The 25,592-nt window shown below is 45.4% G+C and overlaps 1 gene segment (V, D, J or C); it reads left to right on the forward strand.

The window, feature by feature from the left end:
• Positions 1-24,115: 24,115 nt before the first annotated feature.
• The window catches only part of LOC124508775 (T-cell receptor alpha chain C region-like), a 59,337-nt gene continuing 57,860 nt past the window's right edge, over positions 24,116-25,592 (forward strand). The window contains 1 exon segment of the C gene segment in view: positions 24,116-24,242. Coding sequence covers positions 24,131-24,242 — 112 coding nt within the window.

Genomic DNA, 25,592 nt, shown 5'->3' on the forward strand with positions numbered 1-25,592 from the left:
CCATGTAAAGAGGGAGGGAAGAGGGTTGAACAAGATGGATTCTAAAATCTCTCCTAGCCTTGAATTCTAGAAATCTTCTATTTCTAATGCTCAGGGCATACCTTGCCCTTGAGAGTGCTTGCTGCATACCATAGAGTGTGACTTTCCATCTCTCAGTAGGCCCTTTGCAGCACACGCTTGGCTCCAGCTGGAAAATTCTCCCCCGCAGCAGAGCTTTCCATGGGGGATACTGCTGTGAGTGGGTTACAAGCTTGCTGGGCTAGTGCTCGGTGTGGCCACTGGAGTCACGGTGGCTGGAGCCCCTGGGACGGGCCCTTCCAGTCACATGCAAGACAAATACCATTTTGAGTGTAAGCCAGGAACATGGCAACAGCAGGGTGTATGGCCCTCAGAAAGACGAGACTGAGTACCTCACTCCCCCAAACCCAGGAGTGTCTGTAGGAGTTCCTTTTTTCCCTTCCCTACGTCGAACTCATCGGTGAGTGCTGTTCATTCTGCCATGAAATAAACGTCCACCCTGTCCATCTCCACCACCAGCAGCTCCTGCAAACACTACCATCTCTTGTCAGAACCACTGCAGTAACCTCCTAACTGTCCTCTTACTTCTGTTCTTGTTCCAGGACAATCCCTTCCCCAGATCTTTATGTAATATAAATCAGATTATGGCAGCTGGACCTCCTTTCCTGGGCCTGTAATACCCTGCAAATGGTCTGGCAACTGCCTCCTGTCCCACCTCAGCCCCTGTCCCACCTCAGCCCCCTCACACACACACACACACACACACACACACACACCATAATGCCAGTTCCATGAAGACAAAGACCTTGTTTATCTGTTCATGGATATACCCCCAGCACCTAGGGTTGTGGCTGCTACATAATTGACAATCCATAAATATTTGTGGAATAAAGGAATGCAACTTTCTTCACTCAAAAACTCACCAGTGTCATTGCTAAGTTTGCTGGATTTGGCAAGTAAAAATGCAGGACACCCAGTTAAGTTCAGACTTCAAAAGAACAGCAAAAAATTTTTAGTAATATTTAGAGTGCATTTACACTAAAAAAAAAAAGTATACATTGTTTATCTGAAATTCAAATTTCACTGGGAATCCTGTGTTTTATTGTAGGCGACTGTAGGCATGGAGAATACCAAAAGTGAACACCAGGCCGTCCGAAGTCCGCCCATGAGCATCCCCAGGCCCCTGGACCTGGAAGAGGATGGTTCAGTGACCAGGCTACGGGGGCCTGCACTGCCGCCTGCTGGCGGGGGTCCCCTTCACAGGAACACAGCCCTCTACTGGCAAAAGATTGTCTCAGAGCTTCCAGACTTTCAACATCCAGGAGCTCTGCCAGTCCCCACCCAGCTTCTGGTGTCTGTCCCTGCTCTAAAGGTGTCAGCAGCCTTGATATTTATAAGAGAGCTGAGTGTTCCCTTCCTAATTTAGGCAGTAGCAATTTTTTTTCAGTTTTTTTATTTATTGAGAGAGACAGAGAGAGAACAAGTAGGGGAGGAGGGGGGGGTGGAGAGAGTCCCAAGCAATCTCTGTGCTCCATGCTGAGCCGGATACAGGGTTCAATCTCACAACACCTGAGCCAAAATCAAGAGTCGGACGCTTAACCAATTGAGCCACCCAGGCGTCCCTAGGGAGTAATTTTGAAATTAAACTGCTCCTTCTCTTCTGACTGCACACCCTCAGTTACATGTGACCACACCAAGAACAAAGAAGGCTTCAGACGCCCTCACACAGAGGGAGACACCCTCCCCCTTCACACAGAAAGTTCAGACACTGAGAACTCCTCAGGGTGACACAATCATGACTCTCCCCACCAGGGTGTCCTTCCAACATTCCTTGAAAGGCATCCCTTCAGGAAGGGCACTTCTCAGAACAGCAGTGCAGTGTCATGACAAAGAATGAGGTTCTGCCACAGGAACAGAGTAGCATGGTGGTCACCAGGGGCTGGGGTGGCAGAAAAGGAAAGATGTTGGCCGAAGGGTACAAACAACCAGTTAGAAGACTAACAAGTTCTGAGAATTTAATGTTCAGCATAGTGATTATAGTTGATAATATTGTATCATATACTCCAAAGTTGCTAAGGAAGTAGATCCTAAATATTCTTACCACAAGAAAGAAAGAAAGAAAGAAAGAAAGAAAGAAAGAAAGAAAGAAAGAGGGGCGCCTGGGTGGCGCAGTCGGTTAAGCGTCCGACTTCAGCCAGGTCACGATCTCGCGGTCAGGGAGTTCGAGCCCCGCGTCAGGCTCTGGGCTGATGGCTCAGAGCCTTCCGATTCTGTGTCTCCCTCTCTCTCTGCCCCTCCCCCGTTCATGCTCTGTCTCTCTCTGTCCCAAAAATAAATAAACGTTGAAAGAAAGAAAGAAGGAAAGAAAGAAAGAAAGAAAGAAAGAAAGAAAGAAAGAAAGAAAGAAAGAAAGGAAGGAAGAATTGGTAATTATGTCATCTGATACAGGTATCAGCTAACGCTATGGTGGTAACCATTTTGCAATATATAAGCACATCAAATCAAAAGTGGCACACCTGAAACTTACACAATGTTATGTCATTTATATCTCAACAAAGCTGGAAAAAAAAATTAGTGTTTATTTACCCTTGAGAGAGAGGGAGAGTATGAGCAGGAGAGGGGCAGAGAGAGAGTGTGTGTGAAAGAGAATCCAAGCAGGCTCCATGCTGACAGCAGAGAGCCCGATGTGGGGCTTGAACTCACAAACCATGAGATTATGACCTGAGCCAAAGTCAGACACTTAGCTGACTGAGCCATCTGGGAGCCCCAAAATTTTTTCATTTTTAATGAGAAAAAGAAAAATGGGGCTCTGGAGCCAGATGCCTAGGTTCATATCAGCTCTAGCATTTATTTGCTGTATGACCTTAAGCATGACCTGACTATTCCAAGCCTCAATTCCTCCATCTGTAAAACAGAGATAACAATAATAACTTTTTCACAGCTCCACTGGAAAATTAAATGAAATAACATACACAAGACACAAGCAAATGATCTGGGAATATTAGTGTTTGCTGTTGCTCTTAGAATTTTTACTAAATAGACTAATGAATATAGTCCTGAGAGTTTTATTCCCATCACAGATATTTAGAGAAAAGATGTAAAAATATAAAGTTGTGGGACACCTGGGTAGGTCAGTCGGTTAAGCACCCAACACTTGGTTTTGGCTCAGGTCATGATCTCACAGTCTCATGAGTTCAATCCCCAGGTCAGGCTCTGCACTGGCAACACAGAGCCTGCTTGGGATTCTCTGTCTCCTCTCTCTCTCTGCCCCTCTCCCACTCGCACTCTCTCTGATTCTCTCAAAATATTTAAATAAACTTTAAAAAAATAAAAATATAAAGTTGCAAAATCTGGCAAAAGACATGTACCAATTAATGCCCCCCCAAAAAGTCAAAAAGTGACCCACATATGTAATTTTCTGTCAATTTTGCAAGCATGTCATAGAGCACTGCACTCTCCTGACACCTGAGCCAGCTGTGCTCTTCCCAAATCCCTAAGAGCAGTGGAAGCATGAGAAATGGGCCTCCTTACCCTGCTCATACGGTTTCCAAAAATTGCAATAGGCTTATTCATGAGAGACCACAGTGTGCAACCGGGTACAATCAAGTGACTCTCAAAGTTTCAGGATACAAGAGACTCTCAAGATCTAATGAGCTATTACAGACTTATCGCCCTTGAATTTCTCTTTTGCATCCCCCTTAAACCTTATTGATACCTGCAGAGTAACTCCCCAAGGCACTGAGTACCCTGGACTGCCTTTCATTAGCCTGAAACCACCACTCAAGAGGGGCCCTCAGACCTGGTGGGGTCGCTGGCGGGATTTGGTAAACAAAGCCATTCTTGTCCCACAGCTTGGCTCTTGGTCACTGCTATCACTCAGAAAAGACCGTTCTCCCAGTTTCCTCTGAGGTGGGCAGCTTTGTTTTTGACCTTGCAGCGCCCTCTGCTGCTCTAATTAGCCCATCTCCATAAACAGGTCATATGGGATGTTGACAGAAAACAGGTCAGGGGAGGAAAATATTCTTTGTTCATAACTTAAGTCAAAGTTGCCGCTTCTGTTCCCACTCCCTTTCAACCCTGACACCTGCAGCTGCTTCTCTGTTGGCCTATTCTCCCCAGTCACTCAAAGAGGACTATCTTTAAGGATGTAAGTTAGCACCCTAAAAGGGTAGGTGGACATTTCCTTTCAACAAAAAGCTTAATGCAGCTGTGGAGGACATGGGGAAATTTCCTTGGGTGGATATGGACAAATGTATCTCTTTTTGTGAAAGAATAGAAACGTGATAAAAAGGAAAAGCTTAGAAGCATCTGAATGTGTGGTAATGTGAGTTGAATGGACTAAAAAGGGGTTTTTCCATCACTCTCTTCCTGTGCTACATTCCATTCCAAGACCCCCAGGTCTGATGGATAAGAAGCATGCCAAGCAGAGCCTGAAGTCCTACAGATGTCTTTCACCCCCAGGCAGGGGGAGCCCCCCCCCCAGGACTTCTTTTTGGGGAAGGATCTTGCTGAAGGCCCTTTGGGCAAGAACAGGTATGAAGAACCCCATCATCATTTGTTGCCTGAAGCCACGTGTGAAGAAGAAGTGAAACTCTATGGTGTTGCTATCGCCATGTCTGGAGCAGCCTGTGGAAAGAACAGTCTTGGTCTAACCAGGTCAGTGACACCTTTTGTGATGGGCTGTGTGGGACCTGACTCTTGACAACCAGAATTCTCAAGCCTTCTCAAGCCAATTCTCAAGAAGAATTGGGTCTTCTCTCCAATTATTCCCTAGGGTGAGGAGGACAAATTCTATCTCATTGGCCATTGGTGGTGGCTCTCTGGAGCACACTGTTAAGCAGGATGGTGAGGCCACATGCAGACTCAGAGCGAAAGAGTGATGTGTCTATTAGCAATATCTGCCATGGGAACAGGAGCAGGGGGTAACGCCACACGGTTCTGTATTTGCCACCCTGCTCTAGATGTCATTTCTGTAATGAGTCCTGCAGAGAAAGAATAATCAGAGCCAACTTTCTGTTGGATTAGACTTTTGGTAAAGGGCAAGTTTTTAAATCTCTGTCTTTTCTTTGGCTTCCCTGGGATCTCATGGACCATTTCTCCCACTACTAGTTGCTGTTGCCTGCAGCCTAAGAAATAAAACTTAAAAAATTAATGAATTAAGATGTTCTCTATCTCTTTTGAAATCATAAACTATGTGCCAAAATAAAACACCTTCTTGTTTTACAGGGATAACCATATCTGGGCTGGTCATAGAGCCATGAGGGACAGAGATTACCTAGGGAAGATCCTAATTCTCCCGAATCACAGGAAGGGAGGAGCAGAGGCAGGACTGGGACTCAGGAGTCCTGAGTTTCAGCCTAGATTTGCCTCTACCTACTTACACGACCTTGAGCAAATTTACCTCTCTGGGCTTCAGCTTCCTCATCTTTAAAATGAGGGCAGTTGGCCCAGGCGGTCGCTAAGTTCCCATCCGGGTCTCACATTCTAGGATGCTAATGTATGAAGCTACAAAGCTGAACTAGGAGAGCTATTATTCATTTCCCTGTGCAGGTTGCTTGAGCCCCTTGCTGCCCAGCAAGGGGAAAAAGCAAAGCATGCTTCTTCACTGGGGGGGTAGCATAATTTCTGAATTCAATATGTGTGACTCATCAGAGCCTGGAGGTTCAGACCCAGTTGCCAACTTGGAATCCAGTTATTATTGCATCTGGGCGAGAGAAAGTGCTGAAAACAGCCTTTGGAAGAAACATCAATTTGGCAAAGAAAAAAAAAAAAAAAGGGAAGAAGAAGAAGGCAGCTCTGCATTGTGTGATAGCATTTTGATATCTTATTTATCATCTTCATCCCTGAAATCTCCTCTGCCCCCTCCTGTCTCTGCTCTGAAAGAAGGAAGGAGGGCAGACCTTCCCTGGGGAAGATGGGGCACCTGGGGAGGGGGGAGACAGATGGGTGTCTCAGGCTAGCAGGGAAACAGAACAAAGTTGACGCCACATGCCTTTCAACTATGCTGACGCTTTTGGTTTTTGTAAAGGTGCTCACTCCTGTGGGAACAGGGTTAATAGGAAACTGACATTTAGAACCAAGACTAAAAGAATCGTGAAACTCAGCAAGTAATACCTGGCAGAATTAATTTTTTTTCTCATCTGGAAATTGTCAGAGAGATGGTCAAGTGTTCCTCGAGGGATAGGAACAAAAGATGAATGTTGAATACAATTCAACTTAACAAACGTTTATTAAGTGCCTACACTTTTTCCTGGGGATCATCTGGGCCAGTTTCTGAGACGATGTGATCAATGCCCTAATGGAGGAAGGGGTTTTATCAATGGATCAGAGACTGGGTGAACAACAACAACAGATTTACCTTTGAGACCCAGACATGGTTAAATGTCTGAGTAAGTAGCTGAGCTTCAGAAGAAAAAAAAAAAAAATGTTCACAACAGCATGGAAATCTAAAACACGAGGTAATCAAAAATGTTATTTAATGATCGGTTTTAGCATGTATTTCATTATTTTGTAAGGCAGGTTCACTTTCCCAGTTTAAGTTATCTTGAGCTGATCGATAAAGTCTATGAGAGGAAAGCTTTTCAAGAATTATAATTTCTGAAATCAGGGTCCCAGAAATCAACATAGGAGAAGTGGTACTTTTTTGTCTTTCCAACAATGAAAAAAGGGATCCCTTGTATTCTTGAGGCCCACAGTGATCTCCTTCCCTGCTGCAGGCCAGAACCAGCCGGGAACCACCAGGCAGTTATGGTTCTTCTAGATCTGGATGACAGGACAGGCAGCAAGGAACAGCCTCCTGGGTGTTCAGGATGGGGGTGGGGGTGTCCCAGCTGCCTGTGAAACCAGGGAAAAGCTTTGGGCCATCCTAACATGCTCAGCCCTGCTGTCCTCACAGCCTGAGTCCTGGGCTGCTTTAATAGCACAGGACAGTCCTCAGTGACCTCACTAGTGTTGCTGGCCCCATATCGTGCCCCTAATTACACTGGAGACGGGTCTGAGAACTGGAAGTGGCATCCCAGCACTAGGAGGGACTTCTGTTAAGGGCCTAGGCACTGTGTGAAGACACTAAGAAACCCCACTTTGGGAAGGGGTTTCAGTTCATTGTCTGCTGGGGTAAGTACCTCCATTTCAGACCCAGTATTAGCATCAAACCCCCTCGGTCCCCAACACCGGGTAATCAGGGAGCTGAAACTCTCGGCCAGATGATGAATTCCCTTCTCCTGTGGGAAAAGGCTGTAAAGATCAAACCACCTTTCCTGTGGGTAAGCAGGAGCCTGTAGTTTATGTAAAGGCATCAGCTCCTGTGGGAAGGAAGGATACAGGAAATTTACATTTGGAACCGGTACTCAAGTGATCATGAAATTGAGTAAGTACTAGCTTTAAACCAAAGGTGTCGGTTTATTTGGTTTGGTTTCTGAATTATCTGGAAGCTCCAAAGAAAGAACACTTCTCCCCTGAGGATTCGGTTCCAAACTTCTGCCTTCAAACTTCTGAAAAGATTAAGTGTTAAGGCAGATGGTAGGCTTGGAAAACTCTATTTCCCTATGTAATAAGTAGATACCTATCATGCTTATTTATTTTGTTTAGCAAATGGAGAGGAAGACTAGACACTCTTGGGGTGGGGGTAGGGGATTGCACAGCATTTTTAGGTAAATCCAGAAAATGAAACCAAAAACTATTAGCTCAGAAAGTCCTTAAAGACCACCTAACTCACTTCCTTAATGTTGCAAATGAGGACAGTGAAACTCAGAGAGGTTGTAAATTTGCTCAAGGTCACACAGCTGAGCCTGGGCCAGGGCAAAGCCAAGACAGCTCAAAGCTCTGACCAGGCCAGACCCAGCAGAGAAAAAACATGATCTTTGGCCATAGCAGCTCCGTTTGCACCCCAAACATTCTTTATCCAAGACTTAATGAACATAAAACAGAACTCCAAGTTTCCAAAGGGAGATAAAATCATTGCATGGCTGTTGGAGGTGAAGTAGGAACAATAGCTGAACTTGACATTTGGAGAAAGGCTCAGCCATCTGCAGACTAGGGCAGAGATAGAAAAAGTCAAAATGAAAATGCTGGTCTTGTCTTCAGACAATGACTATGACCATCAAACACTACCTAAAAATACTGCAGAGCTAATTTCTTTCCCAGTGGGAGTTTACATTCTACGATAGATTACACCCAGCAACACAATTGCTTTGGGCCACAGAATATGTATACAGAGTTGGTTTTCTAAACCTTCTGGTGTCTTAAAGTGGCAATCGTATCTCTCTGGTTACATCCCTGAGCCCAGAAGCCCTGGGCTACCAGAAAGAAAGACACCATCACCCAACCCTGCCTTGGAGGCATGGAAGTTGAAGAAGTTAATTAGATGTTAGTTCTGGGGAAACTCTGCAAAGCTGGAGTCATCAAGTTGATGCCACAGGTTTTCGCAAAGCCCCTCTGCACAGTGTTCAGCAAACCAGTGGTTCTAAGATGACATTTGAGAAAGGAGCCCAGCTCACAGTGAATCTTGGTGAGTGGAGGAGAGCATTGAATCCTCTTCTTGACTGAATGTGTTTTGAGATCTTTTTGACTCCAACTAATGAGGATGTGACTTATTGGCCCTTTTTTGCTCATATTCAAGTCCTGCCTGGCTAGAGGCTACCCTCTCCACGTCCCCTGCAATGGTCCAACCGTGAAGGTGCACCTATGCAGCTGGATACAGCTTTTACTAAATTGTCACAAAATCACTTAACCCTTTCATCAAACTGCTTGGTGGCTCCTTTGTTGCCCTCCAAGCCCTGCTGGTCTGTCACTTAGAGGGAGACAGGTCATTTTTAGGTCACTGTGAAAGGAGGATGTTGACATGTGTTTGGCTTCTTGGGAGAAAGATAATGATGATTTATTAGTTACTTATTATGTGCTAGGCGATGTGCGGCATGCTTTCCACCCATTAGCACATTCGATCCTGATACTAGCTCTGTGGGTTAGGTGCTATTATTACCCTCACTTTCTAGAAAATAACTTTTTACATTTTTATATCTTTCTTGATGTTTATTTATTTATTTTGAGAGAGAGAGACAGAGGGGCAGACAGAGAAGGAGAGAGAGAATCCCAAGCAGGCTCCACATCGTCAGCACAGAGCCCAACGCAGGACTCAATCCTACAACCGTGGGATCAATACCTGAGCCGAAATCAAGAGTCAGACACTTAACCGACTGAGCCACCCAGGTGCCCCTATATTTTTATATCTTAAATTTTTCTAGAAACACATAAAGGTTTAATAGCTTGCTTAACTTGATTCTGTGAGAAAGAGGGCCTAAAATTTCATTCTTGACACTCAGATTCCAGAGCTAAATATTTGCCAGCTGGGACTATGTCTGGAGGGAAAAGTCACACATATCTGGTCTCCTAAATTACTAAAATAATCCCTGAGGAAGTGTGCTCTCAGCAAGTAAAGCCGGGGATTGATCAGCAGACCCACTTACGTGTCCTAATCTGTACAACAACATCTTCCAGTGGTTATTATTCTCCCCACTTTGCAGATAGGGAAGCCAAGGCACAGCAAGTTAAAGAACTTGCCCTGACCCCCAACCCAGAGCTATTTCAAATTAACTGCAACTGTCCACCAGCTAGATTCAGTAATTAATTAATGACGAACAATCTAACTGGCTGTTAGGTAAAGAGTGATTAAATTTTTCCATACTTCCTCTCCCTTTTCAGGAATAACCATACAATTGTATAATTGCACCACATTGTGCTTCTGCCTTTGTGCCTCCCTTGGGAGGCTGGTTCCCAGTGCCTGGTGGAAGGGCCTTGGCAGTATTTGTAAAGCAGTCTGTGGGGGTGTTCCTCTGGGCGGATCAGAAAAACTCTTCTTCGGAAAAGAAATAAAACTGACAGCAAAGACATGTAAGTTTGAATAACTAATGCTTCCAAATTTCTCTCTAGAACTCTGATTCCTACATTTTCCATTCTGTTTTGTAACCTAAGTCCAAACCACAGCAGTCTGTTGATGGATTCCAATTCAAGCAACCGCTGATGTGTACCTACCTCGTGCAGGACTCTCTTGCTTGCCATCACGTGCTGTTGTATCTAATAGATGAGAATAATGGTGCTAGCAGGTCACTGAACTAAGTAAGGAGTCAGACTGTTAGAGAGCTTAACTTATTAGAATTGGTGGAATTTTCCAGGAACAGAGAGAAAGTCAGTCAACTCCCGGAGCCTCTATTTTCTTCCTCTGTAAAATGGGGGAGGTAATCCCTACTCCTGTTTTACATGCTGGGAGGGGATGTCCACACACTGCCAGTAAAATGGCGGCAGCACAAGGAAAAGTCTAGGGGGGGTCTCTGGACTCTACCACGAGACCCTCATTCTAAAGAGCTGGCTTTATCGGGGGATTCTTGGATGACAAGTAAACATTTAAGCAGATATCTTGGGGTGTATGGGCAACTGAGTTTTTGTAGAGTCTCGCGTCATTGTGTGATATGGAAAGCAATGAGAAGTTGACATTTGGAAAAGGAACAACTCTGAATGTGAGACCAGGTATGTTTTAAAGATGACGTATATCTAAACATAAGCCACTATTCTTAAAAATTCAGTGAACGATCACTGAATTACTCACCCAGTTCTTAGCATCTTTGGGGGCTTTGTTGACATGTGTCTTTCTGGCAAAAAAGATAATGAGGACAGCTGCTGATGGAGCCCCTTTAGGACCATTTTTTCAATACCTTTAAACACTTGGAAATGTTGAGCTTGTTTTTGTTATTGTTGGAGATGCGTGTCCGACAGATGGAATGAGACTTAAAGTTTTAGTGTGTAGGGGCAGAAAGCATCTAGAAAGAAAGGAGCGGGGGACAGAAAGATACAGATTAAACTAAAATACCTAGCAATGGCAGGGGGTGTACAACACAACTTGATCCAAAGGACACAGTGAGATGTAGCCCTACTGATATAAGCCCCACTGATACAACCAAAGGAACGACCTCTCTCATGTTATCTGCCTGGTCTTCCCAAGGCCTCTTTGCCTATGCAACTAGGGAAAAAAATCATATAGTCCCTATAATTCTCAAAATTTTGGAGCCAAGCCATTTGGGTAAAGCCATGTAAGATTACCTGGTGTTGACACTGATGACAAGCTGATATTTAGGGAAAGGGTAAGATTGAAAGCAATATTCAAATTAGTCAGAAAGATCGTGAACTTCTGAAAACACATCTCAGGGCGTTGTCAAGCACTGTGTTTCTGACTGGGACATTTTCATCCTTGCCTTGGCTGAGCTCAGCATCAGAGAAGCCCCTTTTGATACCCACTCATCTCTGTGGCCCCTCGGGGGAAAAAGTGGCCGCTACGCTTGGAAGTCTGAGAGAAGGGCTTCCCTAATCCAAATGTAGTAATGGCCCTTCTCTCCACCCTGCAATACCCACAGGGATATTTTGGGTGTTGCCCACCATTCTCCAAACAAACCTAATTTAAATTAACTTGAATGTAGCTGAAATTTTGCTTCATGAGAGAGTCTCTGTTTGCAACAGAAACTCATTCCAGACAATTGGTTTAACTTTTGCTTATGATTCCTAAGAGATACCAGCTACCCAATGAGTAATGTAAAACAAAACCTCCACTTTCGTGGCCAAATCATCACCCACCTTAGAAAAACTAGAATCAGGATGTCCTAGTGAGCATTGTGTCGGCTCCAGATGACTTTCCTGAAGTCCACTATGCATCAAACAAATGAGATTAAAAAAAAAAAAAAGTCAAAAAAGCATTTCCATGCTGACCCATGTGTCCAGCTGCTAACTAAAGTCCAAATATCAGGTGTTTCAGCAGCTATATCTCCAAACTCGTTTGGATATTTAGAACCCCCCAGATATTAGAAATGATCATCAGAAAAAAGCACATGCAATTCCATTTTTATTTATAATTCTCATCTCTCTCAGAGAACTGTTATAAATTTTCTCCCAAAGGTGTGATATTCATCCTACTCTTGGTTCCTTTATTTGTGATGTGCACAGAGATGAAATATTGGTTGAGATTCCAAAAACATCCATGAGATTTACCTTAAGCTTTGCCTGTCAGAGAGATTCTCAAAGCTAAAAAGATTGGAAATTGACATTTTGGAACTAGATTAAAAAGAAAATCCAAATTAATCCTGAAGAGCAATGCTCAGTAGAGATGTTAGTCATAAGAACATCAACCCTGCAAGCCTCCCTGCTCCCAGCTTGGCTGGACTGCCCCTTTCCTAGGCTTGCTTGGAAAAGTCGTAATAACTGTCTTGGGGAGAGAGAAATGTCAACCTCCAGCCCTAAAAACTCCTTGTGAATTGGTTTATTTCAGTACAGTTTATCATTACACACAGTGTTCTGGAAGTAATGGAAAAATGCATTAGAAGCTCCTGCAAATGGAAATGAAATGTAAATGTAGATTGTAAATATATGACTGCAGTAAATAGACAGCAAGAAAAAAAAGATGAAGAGATTAGAAACTTGTCACATTTCTCTAACCCCAGAGGGGATGTTTCTATAAATAGTTTACCTAAAACAATTGAAGAGGAGTGAGGAGGAGAAGGAGAACAGAGGCAAACAGATATTCTCCTAATCCTCTTCACTTTGCAAAATTGGAAATTGTTTTTCAATCAAACTTCCCCGAGCAGAGGAAAGAAACCCTATCTGTTGTCAGATTAAAGGGCATGTGGGTGGGTTTCTGCTAAAACCCATCTTGAGGAGGGATCCCCGCTCATGACAAGTACCAGCAATGTCCTGGTCAGGAGGAAGGGAATGAGCACAGAAATAAGTCCAAATAAGTGTGCAGGGGACAAGAAGGACTCACCAGGCAGGATTTCCCCTGGATTTCCTGCCTTGCCTCCTGACCTTTCCCATCTCAGCCCAATGGATTAGGTCCCAGGCGAGCAGGCCCTAGGATGCAAACCAGAAATTTTAAGGAGGAAGCCAGTTTAGCTTCACTCAGGAGACCTAGTGTATTTAAAGATTCTTTTCATCCACCTGTTTTTTTGCAGGGAGCTCTGTAAAGGCAGAAGGAAAGGTTAAAAAGAAAAAGTTAAAAGTCTATGAAGCACAAATAAAGATGTTAAATATTTGTCTGGCAAAGAGATTAAAAATCTGGTACATGTCTACAAAGGAGCCTGAAGGAGACTTTGTCAAGGAGCAAATAGGTAGCACAAAAAAGACACTGCCTGGAACTTGTCTAGTTTGTGAGATTTGGGCAACTGTCCGCAGCAGCCAGGGTGCTAGGAAAGCAGATCAGGCATCCTCCTCAAGGGGGAGAGGGGGGCCCTGCGTGCAGTTTGTGTAAAGCCATTTGCTGTGGTGTGACATGGGGAGTAGTGGCCAAAAGGTGGTATTCGGGCAGGGAACCAGGCTGACCATCCACCCCGGTGAGTATGAAAGATGAGGCTACATGGGGCCCTCTCCTTCCTAGGCCACAGCTCATGAGCTCTCCTGGACAGGGGAGCCCCATGCACTTGGCTTACCCAATCATTGGGAATCAGACCAGGAATGACCAAAAAGCCCTGAAATATCTACCTTTGAACATGTCCCCATAAAAACTCCCTGACTCTCCTTCCCTTTGGCAATTAGTTTCTAGTAAACCAGAATCTCATGAGTCGATGTGAGCAATTGCAATAAAAAGCAGAGAAACAGCCCCAAAGTGCAATAAAGTAGAAACTATGTGAGTGTACCAGCCAGGGGGTAGACAATGAAGGAAGAAGGAAAGGAAATGGATTATCCAAACTAAGGCGGTGGCTTGGACAGAAAAAGAAAAGCAATAAAAAAATTTAAAAATAAGCAATGCATATATTTATCGGGCCTCGTTGCCCTGTGGAAGCCTGGCTTCCGCCTGCAGCAGCCAACTTCTGGGCTTATTGTCAGTGCAGGGTTGAAGGATCAAGACCATATTGAGCCCCAGGGCCCTTCTGCAAAGAGCTGCTCCTGTTCCTGTTTTTGTAAAGCCTCCCCTGACTGTGAGAAGGTAGCAACTACAAATTCATATTTGGAAAAGGAACTCTCTTAACTGTGAATCCAAGTAAGTTTGAAGGGACTGGTAGAGCAAGGAGGTGCGGTGGGGAGTTCAAAATACTTCCTTGTTCTGATTTAAATTACTTGTCCCCAACCACTCCCCTCCCCCACCAAAACATTCCAGATTAGCTTCCACATCTCATGTTGTGTTGGGAAGATAGAGTCCCCATCAGAGAGATTAGAACTCCATTGTACAAAGACTAAATTACCTTCAGCCAAAAAACATTCCTATCATCCATCTTAAACGAAACTATCGGTACAGGGAGAAAAATTGAATACAGGATCCTGAGGGATTCCGCTAAAGCCAGGAAATGTTTGCCAAAAAAACAGAGAGGAAATTGGCATATTGAGACTATGCAAATTCAGTAGACCAAATATAAATCTTCCTGACGTAGATACTAAAACCCTGAAATTTATCTCCTGAAATAATGGGACCCTGCGATTTTATTAACAAATGCAGGAAATTCTACAGACAGATTTCTTTTCTTCTTTTACCTCTACTTTACCTCTCTTAAAGGAGCTGTTCTCAATCCCCAGTCCAGTAAGTGAGGTCTTGGTGGGTAGAACTGTCTGGTTAACTCAGAGCATTTAACCCCACTTTTCCCTCCATTACCACTATCACTGATTAAGCTGCCACTTTGCTTAGTTCAGCTGAGGAGAAGGGAAAAAATTCATTTGTCCTCTGAATCATGAGAATAGAGCAATACGTTCGCTCCCTCAAATACACACCCACCTTTCCATAATGGTAGTAATGTGTGTGAGAGTACTTGGAAAAGTTTGAAATCCTATATATAAAAGTAAGGAACTGTCACTTCTTGAAAATCTATGTTTCTGGTAGGCTTCTGAGAGGAGTGATCCTTATGCCCTTACTGCTGGGAAAGCTGACTTATTATAAAAATGGGGCAAAATGGAAATGGGGGAAGCCTGTTGAAGGGCCCCAGTCTCCTTCTGACATAAGCTAAATGTCCTGATTACTGAGTTTCATTTATTCAGATCTGCTTTCTGGGATTAAGAGAGGATATGGTGCTGGAAAAGGCAAGTTGCCAAACCCAGCCTAGTCAAAGCTCTTGAGAAGACTGGTTCAGGGGCATGTAAATAATTAAGTGATACAGTGTGTGCAGCCTGGAAGGAGTTAATGCAGCCCCGGTAGCAGACAGCATGGAATGTTCTGGGATAGGCCTTGCCTAACGAACACGCAGTGTGGTTAGCCATGAAGTTGTCAGGCGCACAAGTGCCTTGCTCAGCAGGGACGAACCCGGCACATGTCTGCCACAACAGAAACAATAATACATGATATTGTTAAATCCCACGACTTCAGTAGTCTCTGGGGTCCTGCCTAATTAAGGCTTCCAGGGGATTCATATGAACATCCTGGGAGGCTCGAGGACATCCCTTTTCAGAGGGTGGGCAGCCGAACCTGGGGACCAAACAGGAGGTTTTACCTTCTGTGTCTGGCTTTTTACATGCGGGGGCTGCAGAGTAGCAGAGCTGGATTCCAAAGACTCAGGATTACATTCTGTCTTCCTTCGATCAGCAGAGCACTAAGATTGCTGCCACAGCAACACTTTGGCGCCGTCTGAGGACTCAGCTGAGGGCAGCCATCTGTTTCGCTTATGTCTTGCTGTTAAGGCAGCGCAAGTAAAGTGTGGGGGACTCTGGAAAGTGTGAGGCTGTGAAATGGGGGAGAGACAAGAATGGTCATTGGAATTCCTGCCTCCTTTGTCCATAAAGCAGGTGGACACTTCTTAGCTAAATAGTAGAGTTTTCTCTCCTCGCTTCCATGTTGGTAAGCAAGCTAAAGCTTTGTCCCTTTGCTAATAAGTAGTTGCTGGAAGTGACGGCTGACTAGACAGACACAACAAATTCAGTCAAAAAGGCCAAAGAGCTTAAAAGTTGAATGCAGTTACGGAGCTAAAATATTTGTTGTCCATCTTCTTGGGGGACAGGGTTTGGTCACCACTGTGCCAAATAATGCCCCACCTCGGTTCCTTACTTACACTGTCTGTGGCATCCACCAGACACAGCCATGGGGAAGCTGTGTTTGATCAAAGGAGGACATTTATAACAACTCCAGGTAAATATTCAAGAGCCTGGCTCTGACAGAGGCCTCACTTAACTCTCCCACTGGGGCTCACTGGGCTGCTGCGTGAGGTCGGGACACCGCGGGTTAGACCACAGGGTGACCAGCTTTCCCGTTTGACTGGGATTGAGGACCTTCCCGGGACAAAGGTCTTCTTTGCTAACCCCAGAATAGCCCCCAGGATAGTCAGACACCGTAACAAAGCTCAATGTAAACTTTCTGTGAGATACCACTAGCATTTCACCGGGTTCGAGACGGACAGAAAAGCCACACGTGTGAAGAAAGGTTCAGATGTGCCTGTCGTTTTCATTTCTGAGGCTGGGGCAAGAAGGGAAGCTTGGGAGATAGAGTTTCATGAAGCCAGAGACTAAACCTCATCTAATTCTAGTCAGCCTCCAAAACGCTGAACGCTCTCCTCCTGTCTCCCTATAATCAATTCATTGTCATCAGAAATGTGTGACACCTCGAAGGGAGGAGAGGACATGTCTTGAAAACTGATCAGAGAAATTGTCCCGAAAATGATGCCGTAAAATGGAAATGAGACCTTTAGAAAGAGAGATGCTGAACATGAGAAATCAGTAAGCCTCCGGATGGCAACCAGAGGAAGGGGAGAGAGATGAGAGTCAGGCCCTCAGGGGACCCGGCAGGTCAGTGTCCCAGAACCAAACATGGAAATGTTCCCCTGGCCCTCAGTGGGATCCAGGCCCCTGTAGGTGAGTCTCTTCTCCCCAGAGTTAAAGAGGAAGATGTCTATGAGCCTCAGAGTTCTCCCTGGGGTTTTTGTAAAGGCCTCCACTGCAGTGCTGATACTGGTAGCTCTGGCTACGGAAAGCTGACATTTGGACAAGGGACCATCTTGACCGTCCATCCAAGTAAGTGTAACAGGACACAGCTGCACACCAGGAATTCTGGAATTTCACCCCAGGTATCAGGCTTGACAGAAATGTGTGTTGCCTGGGAACCAGATCTTGCCTGAAGTCAACAGGACCCCCAAGGTCCTGTCCCTTCTTTAATCTCAATGTTAACAGGTTCTCTTTTGGACCCTAAGCCACCAGGTCTGTCTGATCCCTGCTGTTGAGTGAAGGTGACCTTGACCCCACAAAGATAGAAAAGAATCTTTCTTTGCTGCTTTCAGAACCTTCTTTGGAGATGCTGCCCAACTTTGGGGGTGGGGAAGGTCACCCTTTCCAGTCAACCCCCATCCCTCCACCAAGTAACCCAGTCTAACATTTAGTACCATTTCCTATCAGGAACTTCTTCCTTGTATGAATCTTAAATTCTTCTTAGTGCAGCGGAAGCCATTCCCACCGGTATCTTCTGCAGTGGAGAGGGATAATTGAGAGCAGAGTTTGAATAGGTATGTGGCGTTCAGTTCAGAATGGCTTTTAAATGAAAGCAGAGAGGGGAAAAAATGAAAACTGAATGGGAATCTGAGGTCTTATTTCAAATCCCTCTATGTTCTCTGAATGTCTCCCACTGCTTCTGTAGATGCAAAACTACAAAGAGAGAGAGAGAGAGAGAGAACAGAATGGAAAGAATTACATAGCCACTGTGTCCATTCCTATCGCTGAAACCACCAGGCAAGGGATTACAATTAATTCCAAAGACTTTCAGATACAAGGCTTAATACCTTTTTCCTCACGGTGACTTGTATCCTTGCTGATAATTAGAGCAGATAGAAAGATTTGGCTTCCGTGTGTTTGTTGCTGCACCCCGCTGGGAAGAGAGGAAAAACTCTGCCTGGTTGTTTTGTTGTTGTTGTTGTTGGTTTGGTTTTTTTTTTTTTTTTTTAAGATTCATAAAGTTCCTTCTGTCAGTCGTTGTAAAACTCCCTGCTGCAGGGAGAAGCGTGACAGCTCCAAGAAGCCGATACTTAGAAGGGGGATGCAACTAACCATGAAGCCAAGCAAGCTGGAAAGACCCACACTCAGTGTCCCCCGTGCACTTTTTTGCATTTTAGGCCTTTTGGCTTTCTTGCAGGGGTTCTAATGGAGTCAAATAGAAATGGATCGAGGAGATTCTGGAGCCCCGTGGGTGCTCAGAAATGGGAAATGAACAACCAGGTAGAAATATGTCTTTCGAGGTGGCTTGGTAAGAAGACTAGGATGAGGAGATGTGGGTAGGAGGGCAGGATGTGACTCCGATTGCTATTTCCGGGCACTCTGTTTTCTCAGGCTCTCCCTCCAGGGCAGAGTCACCTGTGCCAAAGGAACGAGAGTGGAGGCCATGTATTTCGGTGCAGGCACAGTCTATCAGGCGGAGTCCCTGCTCTGTGTGTGCTGGGGAGGTCGTCTGACATCCCAGTTATCTCTCCACTGAGTGGCAGCATCAGTTCATGTCAGGTGGGGATGGAGCTAGAATGTGTCAGGGCTGCTACAAGGCAGAATGTCGGGTTGTTGCGACCATCTTGAATGTGCCAGATGCCTCCAAGGGAAACCTGGTTCTAATGAGCAGGGGGCACTCGGACCAACTGCCCAGTTTTTGGTTGAGCTTCTCCAAGCCCAGTCGGATGGGGGCCAAAGCTGAGAGGTTGACATTTGAGCCTGGGAGCCTTCTGACCAAACGATGCCAGCCGGGTCTGAAGAGCCAAAATTGCCTTCAGGGCTCTGCTTTGGTTGTCAGCCCCCTTGTCCTTGTCATTTCAGCAAAACGCATCCACTTAGAAAGGTCAGCTCTTCATTAGCCAGACAAATGAGAACAACATATTGACCAGAGATAAGGAGCCCAGATCTCAGCATCTGAGAGCCTGGCATTTCCAGTCTTTTAATCACAGCGTGCTGGGGAACATATGCTGTCTCAGGGAAGGCCGATCAATGGTGCCTGAGGACCTGGTGTCACCAAGCTAGAGCTTGGAGATGGAAATGAGATGCAGATTGGGATGTTTTGTGGATGGGGGAATAACAAAGAAGTGAGGAGGAGAGGAGAGCTCACTGATGCTTTTTCAAACCTGCAGCATGTCAAAAATTGGAATCCAAGGTGGAGAACACATTTGCAGCAAGTTTCCTATCGTTCCCTATAGAATATGGCCTGACTGTGGCCCCACACTCACAGAAACCATGGGTACCTGAGATGCCTTTTGAAGTGGCATAGAGAGGTCGAGGTCTAAGATCTGTAAGAGTCACCTGTCAGTTTTTGCAAAGTGTTGAGTGGCTGTGTGGCAACCTCCTCCAACAAGTTGACATTTGGGCAGGGGACAAGCATATCAATCATTCCAAGTAAGTCTCCCCGTGACTTTGCCTGTGGGGTGTGGTGGGGCTGTCACATGCATGGGCCTCAAAGGGCTGTGCAAGTGGCATGGTGGTTGAGGATACCAAGCTGAGAAAATCAAGGATTATTAACTCTAGCCAGAAAAAAAAAAAAAGGTCAAAGAGTAGCAAATGTAGTTTTCGACCTTAAAAGTTAGCATACAGAGCTCAGGACTTGAAAATGGCAATTTGAAAAACAACCTGTGTCATCAACCTGTGTCCTCCCCACATGATGTCCCTGCATATGGGGGACAAGGTGGGGCAGGGGTGAAGATGAACAACGGACAGTGCATAATGGCGTTTAGGGAATGAGCAGGTTGGAAAGGAGCAAGGTGTTCAGAGCCTCATACTGAGTTAATCTGGAGACGATGGATTGTTCCAGAAATCTCGCAAAGAAAATCCTTCCCAGACTCAAAAGATATAATAAAGAGACCTAATTAAAATGCACTTGAAAATCATATGATCATCAGGAGAGAAATTACGTCTTAAAAGAAAAAGAATTTTTTAAATGGCCAGGCATAAAACAAATGGGCCTACGCCTTTAATTAGGCAGTGAGCAGCCCAAGATGCCCATTAGCCTTCCCTTTAATCCCCTCTCAGGAGGGCTCAGTCCCTCCAGCAGTGCACGGTCACAGCTGCTCTCAGCCCTGCAGCTCCTTTTCCTCTATCGCTCTGTTCCTTCGCCTGCCCAGGGAGAGAGAAGGCCTGCCTGCCTGCATGCCTGCTCTCCAGCCAGCAGGCTGGGTGGGGCCCCAGGTGTAAGTGCTGGCTCTCTCCTCTGCCTGGTTTTTGTTGGGCTCCCTATCACAGTGGAACACCGGTAACCAGAACTTCTATTTTGGGCGAGGGACAAGTTTGACTGTCATCCCAAGTAAGTCAAAGAAAATTTTCCATCGCGCGCCCCGTTGTGTCAAGCAAGGCCTTTAAACTCCAGCAAGAATTGTCAAAAGTCTGCTACTCTGTTTCTCTGCTTCTGGGGATAACTTTTGCTGGAACATAGCTAAGAGCCCCTCCCCTCCACACCAAGAATGATTTATGCCTTGACTGGTCTTTATTGCCCTGCCTGAAAATCCCTGAGGGAAGGAGGCAGGCTGTCCCCTAGCTCACCCCTCACTTCTGCACTGACCAGAGACGCTTGGCCCTTTGTGGCACAGGTCGTGGGAGCAGCAAATAGGGGGACAAGTATCAACTGAGAGGAAACGGGCCAGAAGGCTAGAAAAGGGAAATGAGATAATTTGGGAGAAAACCAAAATATGAGGCCGCGTAGAAGGATGAACAGGATGGCAGGGGTGTCCAGGCTCGTCACTGTGTTGGACCCGAGGGATCACTGACAGCACGTGGAGAGAGAAAGAGGGTTTCTGTTCTCTCCAAAGGAAAATTTGGCAGAAGAATTCAAACAGACCTCACATGTCAAGCCTCTCCTAATTACAGTCTCGCATCTCAGTTTCTCTGGCAGGAAATTAGGACGAAAGAGTCACTGGTGGCTTTGAGGTTGTAGAAGCATTGTGAGGAGGGGGTGCTGCACGAGAAATGGGTGGGGGGCTGCAGTGCAGTTTAAAGAGTTTGGAGCAATGATTTTTGTAATGACTTAGAACACTGTGTGTCTAACTACGGAGGCAACAAATTAACTTTCGGGACAGGAACTAGAGTCACTATTACACCCAGTAAGTACTTCATCCTTGGTCAGGGACTCAGTTATTCTTTAATTTCTAGGTCAGCTGTGTAAGATGCTGGGGGGGGGGGGTCCTACTAGACCATGCAGGCTCAGACATGGGAATTTCTATCTGTCCTTTCTCATAACTGGTAGAGATGGGTGTCAACCAAATATCTGAGCTTTCTGGGGCACTTGAATATTTAATTCAAAATGAGAAAATATGATTCACAATTCTCTGTTTGCTGCTGCCATCATATGCTAATGTGACATGTGAAGAAAATTCAGACAGAATAACTTCATCTTCACTTTTATCTTGTATGATAATTTTCGCTCCGAGTAGTGCACATGTTTGGAAGAAATGGTAGAAACACAGGCTATCAAATAGACAAGCAACAAGGAGACCCAGAGAGGCAGGCAGACAGAATGCCAGGCAGTATAATTTTACAAAATTAGTCCAGCCACTGCAAAGTGGCTCTCTTTGCAGATGGCATAGGTACTTGGAAAGGTGCTAAGAGCTGATGTTCTAGGTGGGACAGGCTTACTCAGTGGCAAGACTAAGCACTCATTCCAAGGAGAAAGCTTATTATTTATCTTTTTAAGTTTCTTTCTTTATTTTTGAGAGGGAGCACAAGCAGGAGAGGGGCACGGAGAGAGAGGGAGAGAGAGAGAAACCCAAGCAGGTTCGGCATTGTCAGTGCAGAGCGCAACTCGGGGCTCGAACCTACGAATCGTGACATCATGACCTGAGCCAGACGCTTAACTGACTGCGCCACTCAGGCGCCCCTCCAACGGGAAAGTTTACACTTGGAAAACCCAAAGATTTTGTTTTGTTTTGTTTTGTTTTGTTCCAGTAGTTTATTAGTATGGCAGCACATCTACATTTAGTAAATTATAGTTTAGGCAAGGCACATAATTAACTGTTAAAATCAACTATGTCTAGATCTATGACAGAGAGGGAGAGAGAAAAAGAGAGAGGGATACTGGATATATATACACACAGTAATGTGAAAAACATAGGGCGCATACATTTCTTGCACCTGAAATTAAAAGCTGTGGAAAATCTGAATATGTTCACTTAGTAATCAAAGACAACTTCACAAAATGGAAAGAAAAGCATACTGAAAAAGCGAGAACTGAAGGTATGGAACCTTTTCAAGTCTGCATTTTCCAACTGTCTTAACGACTCAGTTACCTAGAGGAATCTTTTTTTTTTTTTTTTTTTTTTTTTTTCCTGCATTAGAAATTACAGGCACGAGTACTGAGGATTTGGATGGCTCAGACTCTTACAGTGAAAATTACGTGATAAAGCACCTCCCAGCCAGGCTGGATGGAGCATCTTTAGACATCCAAGGTTTTTCTTCTCCTCTGTCCAGATACAATAGGAAAGTGGTGCTCTCCTTTCTCTGTATCCAAGGACAGGGAGTTCAGAGAGTGTCCCAGAGTTATAAAGTGAGACCTGAGCAGTGGGATCTGGGGACCCAGCAATGGTCAGTCGGCTTAGTAGCCAGAAACTTTCGGGGAAATTGTCCAGGGTCAAAACATAACAAACCAAGGAAAATGCCAAACTTCCCCGCATCACTAAGAGCAGCTCGGTGTAAGAATGCCATACCCAGCAGGGGACAGTCAGAGTGGCTGTAAATCAACGCAGAGCCCCAAATATTTGAAAACTGTATGTGGAGGCCAGCTATAATGAGTTTGTTTCCAAGCAGTGCTTCCAGAAATTGTTAGTGGTTGGTAGTTGCTATGGGTTTTGAAATTAGAGGACATCACAGCACAGTAGAATGTTTTGGAACAGGGGGAGCATGATTAGGATTAATGAGATGAAAGAAAATTCTGGCCAGAGGGCTAGAAAAGTCCTGAAAGAAAAGATACACTAGGCCTTTGGAGTGTTCCTTCAAGGGAAGAGTTGCAACATTTATCTAGGCCAAGAAGCAAAAAGCAAACACAGGCCAATTCCATACACAATCGACCTGGTCACATTTAAAAGTTTCTGCAATTATTCCAACGGCCTTGGCTTGGCTTCTTGGCCAAATCCCAGCAGTTCCTAAAAGCAAAGTGGAACAGTCCTCTGTTTCCAGAGCCAAGCCACTGGCCCCCACCCCACCCAGTGCGCACCCCTGCCCACGTGGTTTTTGTAGAGGAGTCTGATGCTGTGGGAAACAACCCAATCTTTGGCTCCGGAACCATTTTGAGAGTCAAGCCTTGTGAGTATAAAACACATTCTGGGACTCCCTAGTCTCAACCCGAGTTTCATTCCGTGCTGAGGAAACTTTCTGGTTTAGACATATTTGATTCCAAAGAAAGAAAGTGAAATTTCAGGGGCACCATAAGAACTTCACTAGTGTCACTCAAGAATCGCCAAGCGTTGCCTCTGAGAGAGCCAATCACACCAATTAACTAGAGTGACCCACAGCTTTAAAATAGAATTTAAAAAAAAATTTTTTTTATGTCAGCATCTCTATGGACCACAGTGCTTGCTATTTGGTATCTTGACTCCAAGATGGAAAACTTAGTGTGCAGTCTCAAGCTTAGCCACTTCTCCCAAGCCTGCCACTTAGGGAGGTGTGGGAGCTCAAAGGGCATTTCTGGGTGGTGTCAGGGGGAAGCTGGGCAGACCGGCTGGCAAGATGACACTTGCGACAGGCATCTGCCCTGTTTCTGTAAAGCTGCTGACAACAGTGAGAAGACTGGCAGCAGGGAAAGGCTGATTTTTGGGACCAGGACTCCTTTACCCGTCAGGCTAACTTACGTCTGAGGGCAAGTGAGGTCTTCATGTCTTTTCCTATTATGTGTTCTAGACTGACCATTGAGTTGTCCTGTTTTAGATTCCAGATAGACAAACCATGGCGTTGTTTTGTGCCCCTTTAAATATCCGTGACGAAGGGTCTCCGTCTTAGCCATCCTCTCCGACACGATGGGGGAGAAGTTTGTGGCCACAGCCACTCTGGTAAAACGGGTTAGTGGCTGTGTAGTGGCACTCCCAGTCCTCATCCTTGGGCCCCTTCCCTCGATCGTGTATTTTTTGAGCTTTTATGACAGCAACAAGAGAGGGGGAGAGATAACCAACAGCACCAGCCGGGCCGGTGTCTGGGGGCTTCTGAGCCGCTGTAGAGGTTCTGAGGGTTTCAGGGCATGGGTCTCTGGCAGGGAGATTTATGTAAAGGGTTGACCCATGGTGTCAATGTAGGAGGAAGTACTAACAGACTCACCTTTGGGAAGGGGACCGAGCTCATCATCCAGCCCTGTAAGTGTTTCTGCTCAGGACATCAGGATCCAAATGCAGGCCCCCTGGGAACATTTCCCAACCCTGCTCATGAGCCTCTGCTACCCCTGCCACCAATGGCACCTTCCTACACACAGAGGGGATTTTGAGCCGTGTAGATGAGGGAGGTGATACAGTCTGTGATTCGGAGGACTCCTGTGTGCTTTTGCGATTGTATTTGATTACGAGGCCATTGTTGGGAATTCTAGGCTCCAAGAGACAAAGGGTACCACTTAGGATTGGGGCACAAACATCTGTGGGCTGCCTTCTTAGCAGCACTGTGCAATGACTTTCACAGGAATTGCGGAAATGGCTGTGCATGTGGAGGTTTGATTGTTTCTCTTTTTCTGCCTTCATGCCCTCTTCTCTGCCTGACTTAGAGACCTTACATTAGAACAGTGATTAATCATTTGATTTCTGAGCCCCATCACTCATCAAGTCTGGCAAGAGGGATCCATTAACATAAAACCCAGAAAGGAAAAGGACAAAGAGTTCACTTCCCAGAGTCTCCAGTGTTGAACTTGACAAGTCTTTGGCCTTAATCAACGAGCCAGCACCCTATGATCAGTTGAGGCCAAAGAGGGCCACAGGCTGATAGTGTTAGCCAAGCAGGTATCTGCCTGGACCCCCCTGCCCTCACAGGGGCTAAGAGTGCAGTGTTTGGAAAATGGACATGGGTCCCTGAGGGCCCACCCGGCTGTACATCTGGGAGGAGGTCATGGAGAGAGCTCTGAGTAAGCCAGTGGAGGGTGGTGACCAGATGGAAACTTGAGCAAGTTTCTGTTATGGAGCATCTCACAGTGTGACCACTGGCAGTGCCAGGAAATTAGTCTTTGGGACTGGAACGAGACTTCAGGTCACCCCGGGTAGGTGATAGGAGCCATGAGGTAACTTAACTGTGTGTTGCTTTAAAACAGGGGGTACTACAGAGGGGATGTCCTGGCTGGATATAGTCCTTCCTCCCTTCCAGTGGAGGTGATCTCACAGAGGATATCTGCATTCAGTCAGAATTTGTGTTATTTTTATTTCCATTACTGAATCTTTCCTTTCCACCTGGGCAAACAGACTTCTCCCTGCTCCACGCTTCTTCAGTCTTCATATCCTATGTGTTTCCATTGGAACAGTGGGTCTGGGAATTAATTTGTCACTCCAGGCAGCAGAACGAAAAGGGTTCTCAAATGGAGACTAGAGAGCGCCACTTATTCTGGTAACTTTTCAGCGGCGATACGTGCAAATGGAAGGAAGTGGGCTAGGTGAACTTCTAATGACTGTTTTAGAGAGACTGTAAGGAAACTTGCTTAACGTCCTACACACTCAGCTTCTGAGAGGAGT

Source organism: Lynx rufus, unplaced genomic scaffold (assembly GCF_022079265.1).
Source record: "Lynx rufus isolate CCGP_SWC_20201006 ecotype Redwood Valley unplaced genomic scaffold, mLynRuf1.p SCAF_13, whole genome shotgun sequence".
In the NCBI taxonomy this organism is placed as follows: domain Eukaryota; kingdom Metazoa; phylum Chordata; class Mammalia; order Carnivora; family Felidae; genus Lynx; species Lynx rufus.